Genomic DNA, 15,690 nt, shown 5'->3' with positions numbered 1-15,690 from the left:
AAACAGTACGTGAACCACACTGAAATTTTAAGTTTTCTAGTGGTCAATTTTTAAAAAGTACAAAGAAACAGGTGAAATTAAGTTTAATATGTTTTCTCTAACCCAACCTATCCCAAATATTATTTTACCATGTAATCAATATACTGATTAGTAATGAAGGTGGGGAAATGGACAGATTGACTGGGGCAATCTCCCATTTATAAGCAGAACCGTGACAACATCCCGTCTCGTCAGTAAATCTCTCCACACAACCTGTGTGGGTGCTTGCACACACTTGCTCCTCTCTTGTGTTTTTAGCTCCCATATTCATTTCATTAGAGCAAAACTGAGAGGAGCCCTCTCATCTCTGAGCATCTTGTAAGTTAGTGAATATGAGACAGTCTTTCCTCACCCTATTGAATGACATAAATATAAACACACATTTCAGTGAGCAGACAGACCAAAGAGACCAACTGCACTGAAAGGGGGAGGAAATGATGACCTCCATTCCCCATTCTACCGGTAAGTGATAAGGAACTATGTGCCACGACGGTGAAGGACAAAAATGTGTGCAGCTCTGAAAGATAAGAGAAGCAGTAGGGGGAGCTGTCAGGAAATTGTCTGTTCAACCATACCTCAATGCTTGTAATTGTGTTAACAAGTAAAGTCCATTTCTCACACACTTCAATTCATAACATTTTAGGACTGTTTGTGATGGGATCACCTGGCCTTTCACCCAGATGATGGGGTGGCAGGTGCATACCAAAGAGGAATTTCAATTTATCTCAAAGCAACCTTGTTGGCAGCAGAAAGCCCAGGGCCAGGACAGCAAAGGCCCCCTTCCGCCAGGATGATTTCCTCTTTGACCACGTGGGAGGAAGAGCAGAGCAGACCTGTACCATTTTCACAGCCATCACAAGGAAGGTGCATCGCTAGGCACCTACCACTCCTATTATTTTACAGTGAACTTACATGGCCCTGTTTGTTCGGAGACAAGTGAACCACTGGATCTTGCCGCATCAGCCTCCCGCTGGGGCTCTCTCGGAACGTGGGCAGTACCTTCGATACTGCTGGGAGGTGGCACGTCGGCTCTGCAACACAGCACAGGACATTATGGTGCAGGCCGAAGCAGACCCAAGCACATGTCGACAAATGAAGACAGCTTGCCACGGCACCTCTGAGCTCACTGACCAGCAAACTCTGAATTTCAGCAATAAGCTTGTTGAGAGTTTACACAATAGACAGCATGTCAGAAACTAAGTGGCTGATGGGTAAAGCTTGCAGCTGGTGACCACATGAGCAGAGCCAAGTACCACCAAACCAAAGGCCATGAACAACGCGGCAAAGTTAGAAATCAACTTTTGGTTTGGGAAACAGTCTAAAATACATGGATTGAATTTATGAGATTCATTCACTGCAAAGTGTAGCTAACCTAGCTTGGTCTACATTACCTAGACAGGCATGGATGCAATCACGTGTTACTTACCATGACACCTTGGAAATATTTTACCTGTATATTCATGCTGCTCGAGGAAAAAAGAATTGAAATCCTGAGGTCCTCTATAACTGTAAGCTAAGCACAACAGAAAAGACACACAGCAACTAGTTTACTTAAAACAATTGCTTCCTTTTGGAGTCCAAGCTGGCGTTCATGACGGGGTTCCAAAGGTGCAAGGTAAGCAATTTTACTTCTTTCACACACTGCTAGCTAACAGCAACGATTCCGGACTTCGGCAACACCATTCCTAACACATAATGGACTGGGCAACATACCCTTTTGCTCTGATTCTCAACCATTTCCAAAAGCAGAGGCACAGAAAAATGAACAGCCACGGAGATGAGTGAGTTCATTAAGCAAGCTACACTCCTCGTCTCCACTGGGGCACCAGTTCATAGCACACTGATGTACAAAGATGGGGGGTGGGGGGTGGGTCTCGCTTACAAGTAAGACTCTCCTCAATATTGTCAATGAGTGACCTGAAAATCATTAGAGAATTTTGTTCTTACGAACTGAATGTGTAAAGGTCAAGCCTTTACACACTCAATACAGTGCAATGAGTAACAAGACATAATTATTTTTATCAATTTCTCCCTAGCATGGCATAACTAAGCCCCCGAGTTTCCTTCTGAGGTTCCCATTAGAAAAGGCTGGGTTAGTCTTCTGGAATGTAAAAACGTACACAAATTTATTTTATTTTAACATTTTATTTCAAGCCTTAGATTTTGAATAGAGAAAGGCCCCACTTGGTGAAAAGGCTCTTCTGGCAGGCTCTAGGGGTATCTTGCAAAAAAAGGTATATCTTACTAAAAAGATGAACAAGTGTGTTAAAAGGATTCATCCATATTAATTTCAGAGTCTTATCTATTAAAAGTGGGATGCCACTAAACTAAAGGGGATGCGAGAATAAAAAGACTAGAGGGAGGTTTCGGTGCAAGAGTGAATACGGTCTAGGACGAACCTTGTAATTACCCTTTCCTTTCCTCACATGGCTTCCCATGAGTAGGAAGTGACACTGAACGCTGCACAAAGGGCTTGCTGGCAGCTTTGTTCAAAGCGTGCACCAGGAGCCAGAAAAAGCTGCTAAAGTCATGATGAAGAAGGGATCCTTTGCGCACGTGTCGTTACCAGCTCCACAGTATCAAAACATATGGGCTTAAACACATTCTGCTAAGAGCAGAGCAGAATATGCTCAGGTTTTCTGTGTGGTGGGTGGGTGGGATGAGAGGGGGAGGGACAGATGGCTTCAATAACCAGGCACATTGCACTGAAGTTATTGCAACAAAGCATATCTTCAGAACCTAGGAATTATATTTCTTTTCCCCAACGTGTGTCTTAGCTCAATACATCTCCACTTCCTTCTATGTTCGTGGTTAGTGCCTTTACACGGGCACAGTCATTAAAACAATGAGACAGACAATGCATTTGCTGGGAGGATAAAAAGGTGGGGCTCTGTCTTAAAACGTATCTTTTTTTCAGACCTGAAATGTATTTGTTTTGAATCTCACATCCCTGGTAATGTTACTAAAAATAAGATAAAGGAAAAAAATACCTGTCTAGATTCAAGACCCTGATGTATCAGCTGTGTTGATACTAAAAATCTATGATACTATTGTGTTGAAACTTAATCATGTTTCATGGCAAAATTTTATTGTACGAACTCATGTAATGGTGTCATTGCAGCAACTACAAATATATACAGAGAAATATATGCATTAGGAACCCAAATGAAGGCTCTCCTGCAAATCTTCCCCATCCAGCTCTTTGTCCTGCTAAGACATGTCCTTAGCTGGCAGCTTAATAGCAGAGGAGGGGAAAAAAGCATATACGGGAGGAAAGAGATACTAACCACATGGCAGCTTAATAGCAGAGGAGGGGAAAAAAGCATATAGGGGAGATACTAACCACGCTACACATGTGACTAAGCAACAATTGTATCTCTTTCCCACTTTGTACATAGTTTTTAAAATTTTATGTATTTATTTTAAACTCCTTGTAAGAATACCAACAAATCTTTCAGGGCACTTGTAAGAGGCAAAAACAAAAAGACAGATGAAAGGGGAGGGAGATACTTAGGACATGTGGTTTGGCAGTCTGGCAATTTAATTTGGGTTCTGAAAAAAAAATTCCTATGTCATTTCTATTTTTAGATTTAGGGTCACTTAGAATTCCTTGACTTTTCTCTCAGGTCTTATTTGTTGCTTTCACTTATACATAATCTAACCAAGACTTTACTCTCATTCACATTTATTAACCAGGGCTGTTCATCTAACCAAGACTTAATTCTCATTCACATTTATTAACCAGGGCTATATTATATAACAGAATGCTTTGATGACATCATCAGGAGGAAGCCCAAGTCACCTTGGTGTAAAAGCAACTAGCTTTTTGTAGAAATTTAATTACTTACCCATCTGGTCGGCAATGCTATCCTCACTTCTTTGCCAGCTGGGTGTGGATTTTCCGCTGCCACCAAGATCTGCCTGGGTGTTCTGCCTGTCAATGGAGGCTGGGGATCTGCGGCTGACTCCAAACCTGTGGTGATTTCCCCAAAGGCAAAGAGGACATCAGAAACCTCACCCATAAAGGGAAGGAGTCTGGGTGTAGTGAACCTCACTCTAAGGACAGGTACTACTAGTTTCACTTGCCTGTCTGTACTTGTGCAGCCAGCCCTGTGCATGTGAACGTGGATGCCGGAACTGTGTTTGCTGTAGTCAGTTCAGAAAGGTATGTAGGCTAAGCATTTAGACTGTAAACAAGGCCAGGAGCCATCAGGACGGAGCTAACTTAAGATAAACAGAGTAAGAAACCAAAGTCTTCTAGCCCTTGTGTAGCCAACCACAGACTGTCACTCACACACAGCCATAGGGAAATTTTCACCATCCCAATGTTCCATGTGTATCTTCCAATTGGTACATGTCAGGGGTTTCTCGTAACTCAGTAATCTGCTAAATCACTAAGTAACTAAATCTGCTAAATCATTCATTCTGGGATCTAGCATTTTCTGAGCACTCTAAGGTCTGAAAGACAAAGACTGCTATCATTTATATAGAGACCACTTTCAAAATAAACTGCTTTGGGGAGGGCAACTTACAAGTAGGTAAAGTGGCTTTTGTAAAGGCAATTGTCTATTTCTGGAAAGACTGTTTAGCTATTCAATCAGCCAGTTTTATTTTTCCCAATGTAGAACAAACATATAATACATGATTAAAGCATATACCTTGATGAGCACTATCAGCAGTGTAAATCCTGCCTGAGCCCAGGAAAAAGGGCCAGAGTGTAAAATTCAAACGTTCATGTGGAAATTTACAAATTTGTGTATGGTTAACTAATGAACTTATACAATGAAAGACTACACAGGGCCTGATGGATTGATGCATATGACAGATGTATTGTTTACTACAAACTGATAAATGCCTGGGGAGAACCACCACGTGGTGCTGGTGGAGTCAAGTTCTGGCTCTCCCACTCCAAATTACTTAAGTTTCAGCTTCATTTCTTTATTTGAAAAAGAAGAAGAAGAAAAAAAGGCAATTCCATTATATGGATCCAGGGAGGAAAAGCTAGTTGAAAGCATTTGCAAAGTAAAGAAGGCTACAACATATTTTCGTAAAACTCCTCCAATACCATCTCCCTAGTTGCTTTTGCATAAATGACAATTGTTTACAGACTCAATCACAAGCCTCACTAAACAAAGTTACCTCTATTGTAAAAACCAAAAACCTTGATTTAGGAAAAACTCAGTAACTGTGCATTTACCAAAATAAATAAAAAATAAAAATAAAGCAGTCACTAATTATGATCTTTGCCCTCTCCTCCCTAAGTAGGGTGCTTCTTTAGTTCAGAACAGTGAAGATCCTCGAAATGGCCCTATTCTAAATTTGCACTAAATTATGACTTTTTCACAAAGGCACAGAGACTGCGATTTTGCTTTTACCTTTTTGGTAGCAGAGGCAACTAAGGACCTTTTAAACCTCTGAATTTAAAGCCGAGCATTTTTCTGGCTATCTGGTTTCAAATAACGTAAGGCTGTCTTTAAATTCTGCCTTTAAAATATTTTCATCCCACGGACTTGTAATTTCAGTTCTCATTACATACTCATTGCGTGCAGGGCATTAGGGACACAAGGACCCTACTCTTGAGGAGCTCAGACAAACCTGTTCAAGTTGTGCCTCTTTTCCAAGCTTCACTCTACTTTTGTTTGGAGGAACACTTAATGTTGAAGGCTCGCATTTGGAGGAGTTTTTAGTAATCATCTGGCTGATAAATGAAGCACGTTCAGTGACCAGGAGCCGGTCCATTGCTCTCCAGAGCAGGCTCATGGCTTTGAATAGCTCCCTCATAAAGGGCTGGAAACTTCTCTGTAACTTTCATTTATTGGTCTCTGTCGCCCTCACAGATAAGTGTAACCCTTCACCTAAGTGTGCCTCCTCACCTCCACAATTCTCACCTTTAGGTTGTACATCCCCAGTTATGTTTCTCACACCGGTCTCCAAATTCCTCATTTACCCCTCCCTCCCTCCATCCCTCTGCACATGTCCTACCCTGTTAACATTCCTCAAAGTGTGTGGCCCAAAAACAAGTCCCCAAGGATGGCAGAGCAGACCCCATGTCTTCTCCCGAGAGTTGCTTTATGACGGCCTCTCATTCCCATCTTAAACGTGTGCAGGTGCCTTTTGTCCGCCCACTTGAGTGGAGCAGGCAGGATTAACCAGCTTATTAAATTTCACCTCTCAGCGGATTTGGATGGTCTCAATATCCTCACCCAAGGGAGTGGGCAGACACATCACACACATGCAGACACCAGGTCCTGAATCCGGGACAGGAGAGGACAACAAAGGAGCAGGCTGCATTTACGGGCAATGACTGCACACTGACCAACTGTCATGATCGCATGCTTTAAGCTTTTAAAAGTTTATTATTAATGAGTTGGATCAGACTACATACACTCCTGTGATCCTTTTCCTCTCAGGACAGGCAACTTTTGGGATTATACACGTGAATTAGACAGGGAACCAATTGCTCTTGCATCACTGATACAGGCAAACACTGCTTGGGATCCAGCAGAAACACTGAATCATAGGGGTTCAGACTGAGTAACCCCAAGAAGTAACTCTGTGGAATGTGGATTATTTTTAAGCTAAAGGCAACTGAGATCCTTTGGGCTCAAGAGAAACTTCGGTCCTCTCCTTAACTACCTAGAAGAACTTAAATTAGCTGCTTTGCCCACAGGAGATTATCTCTGACAACTTTTTCTCACCTATCCTCAGGGCAGGGCAAACTAACTGAACATCTGCTCTTATTGTCTTGTAATGACCTTCCTCCTTCTGAAGCCCCAAGGTGCCTGACCTTATTCTTAGCTCTGAAGGTCAGATATACCTCATTTTCTCTTTCTGTTTAGAACCTCGCATGTATGTGGGGTTCCCATATGTATGTATGTATGTAATTGAATTTGGTTATTTCCTCATTTTGATCTGTCTCATGTAGATTTAATTTTTAAGCTAGTGAAGGAACCCTGAAGGGTAGAAGAAAGTTTCTTCTTCTCCCATAGTATCATCCTCATCTTGCAAAGTATCTACCTTAGAAAGGACATCAGCCCTAGAGGGTTTTGCTCAGTAGATAGAGCATCGGCCTGTGGACTGAAGGATCCTAGGTTTGATTCCAGTCAAGGGCACATGCCCAGGTTGTCGGCTCGATCCCCAGTAGGGGGCATGCAGGAGGCAGCCAATCAATGATTCTCATCATTGATGTTTCTATCTCTCTCTCCCTCTCCCTTCCTCTCTGAAATAAAAACATATGTAAAAAAAAAAAAAAGGACATCATACAGTACAGTAAATAGTCATGGGATAAGCTCACAAACAACGGGCAAAACCCTCAATACCACTGATGGCAGAGTTAGTATAAACATCAAGGTGCATAACTACCACCTCCTTAAAAAAACTGTGCAGCCCAGGGCACTGAAATCATGGTTCTAACATAAAGATTCACCAAATGTGAACATTTCAGCTCACATTTTTGGTTCATTAAAAGTGTATCATAGACAGAATAATGCTTTTTTGTTACTGTTGCTAGTTCATTTCTATTTTACTAGAGGCCTGGTGCACGAAATTTGTGCATGGGTAGGGTCCCTAGGCCTGGCCAGCAATCAGGGCTGATCGGGGCCTTCCTGCTGCTCGCTGGGGCCTTCCTTCCCCAGCTGCCAGCTGCCGGCTGCTGGCCAGGGCCTTCCTTTGCTCTGCACCACCCTGTGGTGGTCAGTGCACGTCATAGCGAGTGATTGAACTCCCAGTCTTCTGGCTGAACTCCCGAGGGGACACTTTGCATATTAGCCTTTATATATATATAGATAGATTGTTGTACCAACACTGAAGTTGTAGTGAATTCTTATTTTTGAAGTCAAACCAGGCCATTTAAAATCTACTAATTAAAACAAGAAATAATTAGTTGGGCTTGTGGTTTGGCATAATAATACTTAACTCATAAAACCTTTTGCAGAAACTCATGAAAAAGAGCTAAAATTTTTTCTAGTTGTCACTGAAGTAATTAAAATAAGACATGCACATTTTAGAGATACTACCAAGGGAATCCTGGGGGAGACACTGAGGATGGGGGGGAGAGCATATTTTATAGTGGTTTTATTACCTAATTTCTGCTAACATAAACATTTTGCAACAACAAAGAAATCAAACTTAATAGCTGTAAAAACCAACAAAGCACTATAGATAAAAATACCCACTATGAAGGTATTCTTAGTAATAAGCATGATTATTGTGTAACATGGTAAAATCTCAAGAAAATAAACAAATCCTGTGTGCGTTTGTTAAAATGGGGAAAACTCGGAATGGAAACATCAGTTTTTATCAACTCCTTATATTTGATCTTAAAATGGTCCCAGGTTCTTTGTCAGGTTCTCACGGGGAGGATAACCTGGCAGAAGCCACTGCTGCTCCCTTACTGTTCCTCTGGGCAAAGCCTAAAGCTTCTGTGCACCATGTAATGCTTTGCTGCTAATTCTTCCAGGCTTCAGACATTCCCATTATTTTCTCCTTTTTAGTAGCCTCTGAAATCATGTACATTTAGTTTTTTACTTGTAAGTCTTTTCAGAAGCAAATAGTTACTTTTGGGTGTTTAGTGTTCAAAACAAACAAACAAACACCATGAAAAACATATACCAACCCACAGGCTGAAATCACAGAAGACTTTTAGAGTGTGAAAAAAAATAATTTTAAGCTTTGGATCTTATGATCATTTCTGCTACTGTAACAGCAAAACAAACTCCAACCAGTTCAAGCAGGATACTGCTGAGTTCACTTTGGAGGACATATTAAGAAATGACAAAACTGTACTATGAAAATAGGCAACATATATCATGGAGAAGCTGGTGTAATCTGATTTCTCTGTCACTGAGTCCTTAGAGACCAGAGAATGATATACAGCCCAAGAAGTGGTTTGAACCAGCTATGAAAACATTTTTCCATCTGAAATTATTTAACCATATTTCCCCTTTTGATCTTTTGTAGTAAATTGATCAAGGCTGGCTGAATGGAAATCATTTTACACCTCTGAATGACAGATGAAAGACAGAAATGTCAACTAGGACCGTGCACATTGGGGCACACCTACCCTTCAGGCATGGATTTCTGCCTGTACGTGCCCCCGCCAGAGCCAGTCTCGCTGGACGAAGACAGGTTGCTGGGGGAGTTACGGCACTGCTGGGATCTCGCTAAAGCCATGGACGAGACCGTCACGTAGATGTCCGAACCAGGAGACAGCCTGCACGTACAAACCAAAAATATGAAGTCAACAATTCAAAGGGAAGAGTCCCAAGGCAGGCATGATAGATAATATATAAATGCGACAGAGGCAGTGGCTTCATGGAGATGGTGAAAATGAAGCCAGCTGGAAGCCTACACAAGAACCGTCCCCATGCAACTACTCCCTCAGGGAACCACTGTAAAACTGCCTTGAAGGGGGCGGAAAAAAAATAACGGGGAAAAACACGTATGTTTCCAAAAGCTGCCAGAATTCAATAGGCTGAGTTGCGCAGGCGGTTTCCTAGTATGGCAGCGTAGAGCATAATTGAACCCCAGTGACATTAACACAGCAATTAATTCCACTTTCACACTGGTTCTCCCAGAGTACATGGCCAGGGGGAGACTGGTACATTCTTTGTATGCTCCTTTGTTTTCTAATTTTATTACTCAGAGTCTGAAATGAATATTCAGATTCTGCTATTTAGTATTTATGAATTTGGTTGATAGTAGCATCACCATATAAAAACCTCTATGACAAAAAGTGCCTAGAACTGCAGTTGTTGAAATTTAACTAAATTTAATTAATGAAATTCACCTAATACATCTATTTCAAAAGCTATGGGGCCTTCACCCTGCTGATGGCTCAAGGGACAGAAACTGGAGCTTTGTAGTCAGGACAGATACTCTACTCAGTAGCTCTAGTAGGAACGTGGTAAGCACTGGAATATCAACGTGACGCTGACAATGTGCCCAGGTGAGAACTAAACCTTAATCACACGGAAGCTGGCACACATCATTCGACTCCTGTCGCAGGTCACTTCCAGTTTATCACTGAGGAAGTGGAATCGAAGTCATTCATTCAATAAGCCAGGCCTCTTGATTCTAAGTCGGCCACACTCTGTGCTAAGCTACTGCTGCCCTCCAGGAAGGCTGGGCGTTCTTTCCCTAATAGGACAGTTGGCCACGGGTCTGCACTGTCAGATGACTTTGCATCAAAGTGTAGAGGCCCTGGGGCAGAACCTGGTTCACTGAGGTATGGCAGGTTCCCACGGTGAACCCCTAAACTTTCCACAGCAGGGCAGACTGGGGTTTCAGGTACAGGAAGCTGACAGGAGGGATAACAGAATCACAATGAGAAGCCTTTCTAATGGAAAAAGAATAAGGATAGATACCAAAATGCATGACTCCCAAATCCATCTAGGCCAGGGGTGGGCAAACTTTTTGACTCGAGGGCCACAATGGGTTCTTAAACTGGACCGGAGGGCCGGAACAAAAGCATGGATGGAGTGTTTGTGTGAACTAATATAAATTCAAAGTAAACATCATTACATAAAAGGGTACGGTCTTTTTTTTTTTTTTAGTTTTATTCATTTCAAATGGGCCGGATCCGGCCCGCGGGCCATAGTTTGCCCACGGCTGCTCTAGGCCCTAAGGACAGAGCTGACGCAGAGCTAGATCTCTCAGTGACAAGCCCGTTATCTCCAGCTGCCTCCTAGATATCCCTATGGGGCACCCTCACCAGCAATTCCAATCAAACCAATCAAACCCCCTAAAAACTAACCGATTTTTCCCATTCCCACCCCTCGCACCCCAAACCTGCCCCTCCTCTGTTATTCCAAGTTAAATGTTTTTACATCCCTTCCCCACTTTTCTCATCTTCCACAGTCAATTGGTCTAATTTATGTTCATCTGTTACAGAGCACAAGCCTTGTGGTCAGGCACCCTGGGTTCTAGTCTGTAAAACACAAAGACAAGGGAGAGAACTAGTCTCCAACTGGCTGACTGTCCTCTAAGGGCCCCCATCTCTGCCTGGGTCAGTATAACAGAGCTCTACCTGGTCTTCTGATGTCCACACTCTGTCCACCCCAGGCCTCCAGTGCCCCTACCATCTGAGTCCTCTGACTGCCAACACCTCTCCACAGCTTCCCTTTGCTTACAGGACAGAAGACCAAATCCCTGGCACCCTCTGCCAGGCCCTGGACCGTCTCGCCCAAGTGCATCCTCATGTCCATCCTAATCTCCCTGCTCTTCACCTGCCTCCATGCATCCTCCATCCTGGTCACATGCAGCGCGCCCCAGTCCTCAGACTCACCCACCAAATTCATATCTTTACTTAGCTTGTCCTCTCTGCTGGGAACATCCTCCCTTTTCTACTCACAGAGAATCCTTTCTACCCTAGGCCCAATTCCAAAACCATAGGCCTGAATTCATAGATTAATTAGAACCTCAATCCCACAACAACCTGCTCTTTGCACCACTGTAGCACTCCCTATGGAATCATTACTTTTATGTGTGTCTATCTCCCCAACTAGATTCTGCCCTTACAGGGCAGGACTGAGCCTTATGTATCTTTATATCTCTGGTTGCTTAACACTCATTTGAAGGAGAATTCCCATCCGCAGTGTAGGAAATGGAGCGGTGGTTCAGGATAAGGGCCCGCAGTTACATCAGGTGTCCCAAGCCAGGGGTACTCAACCATGGTGCGTTTACATCAGATGAAAAACAGCTGGTCTCTAATAATAAAGTGCCAAGATTTGGGGAATAATTTGCTAAAAACACTTATAACACATTCAAGGTGATAACACGCTTTCTTAAATGTGAGAAAAGGGGATGGCAGAATTATGCCCAGGTATCCCTGTGCCTGTATCATCGATCTGACATGCAATGGCAAGAGAACTTACTGGCAATGCCTCCTCTACAGAGTGTGAAATGGGCAAGGAGAGACCTGGGATGCTGGGTCCTTGGGCAATTCAATGAGAAGCTAGGAAAAGAGGCAGAGTTCCTAAGGTCCTCCTGTTAACATCACCAATCTGGTCCCTGCTACACAGATTTAGAGAAATACAGGTGAACCGCATGGCTGGCATCCTCACTAGGAGGCCAGGGTCGAGAGAGGGCTATGTGTGGGCAGGGATGTGGGTCAGACCATTGGGTCTTGGAACACTAGCTCATCCCTACTTTGGGTAACGTGTTTTGATAAAAGATCAATACATTTATCCGGGCATGGATGTCCCTTTAATCTTTTCCATTAAGACCTCTCCCAAAGATCTCACTATTTATTCTGGAGTAATTGGAAAGGGACCAGAGTCGGGGAGGAATGGGAGGAGTAGAGCACAAAGAAGAAAACTAGGTAAGGATTAAAGAACGGCATAAACCCACATGTAACAAGAGACCACACTACTTTCTGCCCTAAGAGTTTGGCCTTTATATGCACCTAATATAGAGAAACTTCAAATACAGTTTCATTTTGTAGCTGCTTTGATTTTCTTGCTGCAAAGAGGAGGAGGTGTTACAGGAAGATGGGGGGTAGGGGAGAAGGCAGTAGAAATGTTAACATTTTAGGGGCCCGTTGATTTAACTCTCTTCTGGGTAAGTAATGCCAATGAATTATATTTATGATGAACATGAAAATGTTTATGCTTCTATGAGGAAGTGACAACATGATTCCACAGAGAAAGTCCAAAAGCAACTTTTATATCTGTATTTAGGGCTTGCTTTTCTTACCCTGCTCTCCAAAATGTATGTTAAGCTGAAATATCTAATGCTCCTTCTCAACCTCAGCCCTTTTATTTGGCAAGGGTATCAGAAAATTCTACTTGGTTACTGGAGTGATCCCAAAGTGAAAAAAATAGCATTTCCAGAAGCCGGTACTCATTCCCATCCCTTTTCTGCATTTCTAGAACTCAATAGTGGCTTTGTTTCCTGCCTGCTCACACACACAGCGCACACATACAGCAATGGATGGAATGGCACACCCAAAAGGTTTTACGACTCTGGATGTATGTATGCTGGGGGGGGAAAAATCAGAATTATCCTTTCTTCTGATGCCTTACAGTTATTTCCAAATACTCTGAATTTGATACCATCACAGAAATATTGTTTGAGAACAGACCTGGTTCGGGGAGTGGAAGGGCCGCCTGCCGGCACTGGCCGTCCACTGCCAAAGACAGCCTGCGGCTACCACTCCTGGAAGTCGGGCTGGTTGCTGTCCTGCTACTTTGAAAACACAACACCCAAACTGGCTCACATGGGAAGTGCATGCTGACCTCCTGCATCTCTGTCCTCCCACCCACTCTATTTGAAGGGTTGCTGAGCCCAGTGAGGAGTTAGCACAAGATCACAAATCTTTCCCTCCCTTTTGAGATAAACCCAGACCTTTGGGCTTTCTCTTAGTCGTAATGAGCCTGGGAAATCCTAGATGTCTGTGCCCAAAGAGGTCAAGGGGACTAAGATGAACACATCTTTCAGTGGCTGTGAGATCGTGTATTTCTGTGGGATATAAAAAACAATCTTTTGAAAGAAGGCTCTGGTCACTGTCAGAAAGGAAATTTCTAAACCTCTTAGCATTAATGTCAGTAATTTTCTTCCCTACATTTTCATAAATTTAGCCAAGAAATCACTAAATGTTTTTAAAGTAACTGATGTTAAATGTTCTCTTAAATGCTTTCTATTAATTTCCTCTGCAGAAATAAAATGCCAGGGTTCTGTGACTGTAGGAAGAACGCAATGATTGAAAGTCATGCTCGTCAGCCCACAGACAACACGTCCATAGTCTGCAGGACACACACCAGCTTTCATTTACAGGCAATGCATTTTGTTGCAATGAAAGCAAAGAGCTGAAGGGATGGATATTTAAGAAGAGACAGTCCAAGATCAGTATCAGTTCCTTATTTTTACAGAAGTGTTCTCACACTAGGATAAAGGAGAGAAGAGAACTGCTAAAATCCAGATTTCTAATAAAACAACCCCTGCCTCCCACCACACCGTTCCCCTGGAGCAATTCACAGGACTACATGCATGGTGTTAACATTAATAGACTCTTATGAAACTGACCTCCTCAGATTGTGACTGATTATCATTTACCAATTTATGGATAAGGAATTCTCAGTATCTGTGTAGTTTATGTTTAACATTTTTTTCCGAGTCACACACAGTACAAGTTTAATGATGCCTCTATTTCCCGCTCTTTACTCCAAAGTGACAGCACTGCATCCAAGGAGGTAGACCCTCTGTAATTCAAGTGCAAACAGTGGATGGTGGTAAAAACAACCGAGAGGTTTCAAATGGCAGCAATGACTGGCAGATTAGATGCTTGAGTCTATAATTAAGCACAGCACTTTACACAACTCGGCAATTAAAACACGACTCATCCAGGGAACAGTATCTGGGTGAGCAAGGTAAAGTCTGGACCAAGGAAAAGCCTGCCTTCAGCAATGTGTTTCAACCAGGGATACTTCCAGAATTTTGTAAAAAAAAAAGATTTTCTGAAATGATTCAAGGTGCTATAATCAGAGGAGATTTAAAGAAGTTGTGTTCAAATTTGGACAAACCATCCCTCTGTCTTTTCCTTGTTTCCTCCTGTGAGCGCCGAGAAGCAGAGCTACCCCTGGCTCGCTGACCACGATTCGTATCGGTTCTTTAGACTAGACCATGGAAATCCTGTTCTGATGAGCCTCTGGTGATAAGAGCAGCTACAGCCAGGAATAACTCATGTACAGTTAGGAAAACTCGGCAATTCGTCACATTGAGATAAATGGGTCGTCACTTCGAGCCTGGCACACACTATGGGTGCCTCTTGAGAACAATCAATTTGATAACTGAGGGCAGAGAGTAAGAATGGATGGCAGGCAGGACCAGCTTCATGATTTGTGGGACTCAGCACAGAATGAAAATGTGGTCCCCCTGTTCAGATACTATTACAAGTGTCATGGCAGTGACAGCAGAGCATTAAGCCCAGCGCGGACCCTTCTGAGCATGGGGGCCTGTGCGACTGCTGGTGAACTACAGAGCAGTGGCTGACCCCTCAGCATGCAGGTACCCATTCCGCAAACACTTCTACATGTGGTGGTAGATTTAATCCATACGGCACGGTGGCTAGGCTACAGGGCTCTCGGGTCCGATGGCCTTGATGCTAATCTCAGCTCCACTAACCAGCTATGACTTTGCACAAATTATCTCATCTCTCACTCCCTGGGCTCCTTATCTGTAAAAGAGGTAAACAGCTGCCAACTTATTGGGCTGTTGAGTGGATTAACTGAATAAACTTGCACGAAGAACTTTGAACAGAGCCGGGCCCAGAGCATGAGTCCAATAATAGCTACCTATAGTTTTTAAGGAAAACGTAAGTAAAATGAAACTGTCTTGAGGGCAGTAAATACAGAGTGTGGAGGCTCAGGCGGGTTAGAAGTCAAACCTTGTTGGGAAAACCAGGGGGAAAAGCCTGATGAAGAAATCACCTGAGATGGGTCTTGTAGGAAACTAAGGATGTTCACCACAGTCAGCAGCCAGGACGCAGAAATGTGAGGTCACCGCGATGGCATGTTAGGCCTGAGCAACAGACATGGGTGGGAGATTGGCGGCGGCCATGCCGGGAGGACAACTGGGTTGTGCAGGGTGAACTCTCCTATGCTAAGCTGAGGAAGCAAAAACGTCATGCGTGAGGCAGCAGGGGGAACCGAAGGT

General features: G+C 43.2%; 1 protein-coding gene across 16 annotated transcripts in view; it reads right to left on the bottom strand.

The window, feature by feature from the left end:
* SIPA1L1 (signal-induced proliferation-associated 1 like 1) overlaps positions 1 to 15,690 on the bottom strand; it is a 330,175-nt gene that overhangs the window by 34,534 nt on the left and 279,951 nt on the right. For 11 of the 16 annotated variants that reach the window (XM_005865778.2, XM_014539293.1, XM_014539298.1 and 8 more), the window contains 4 exons: positions 9,101 to 9,250; positions 3,888 to 4,012; positions 1,490 to 1,552; positions 952 to 1,070 (listed from right to left, as the gene is read on the bottom strand). In XM_005865778.2, the coding sequence (XP_005865840.1) occupies positions 952 to 1,070; positions 1,490 to 1,552; positions 3,888 to 4,012; positions 9,101 to 9,250 (457 nt within the window). The remainder of the gene's footprint in view (positions 1 to 951; positions 1,071 to 1,489; positions 1,553 to 3,887; positions 4,013 to 9,100; positions 9,251 to 15,690) is intronic. The other 5 variants (XM_014539300.1, XM_014539301.1, XM_014539302.1 and 2 more) reach the window with 2 other exon arrangements.

Source organism: Myotis brandtii, unplaced genomic scaffold (assembly GCF_000412655.1).
Source record: "Myotis brandtii unplaced genomic scaffold, ASM41265v1 scaffold213, whole genome shotgun sequence".
Classification (NCBI taxonomy): Eukaryota; Metazoa; Chordata; class Mammalia; order Chiroptera; family Vespertilionidae; genus Myotis; species Myotis brandtii.
Note: the sequence above shows the minus strand (reverse complement) of the source record. Positions and strands in the feature narration are given on the sequence as shown.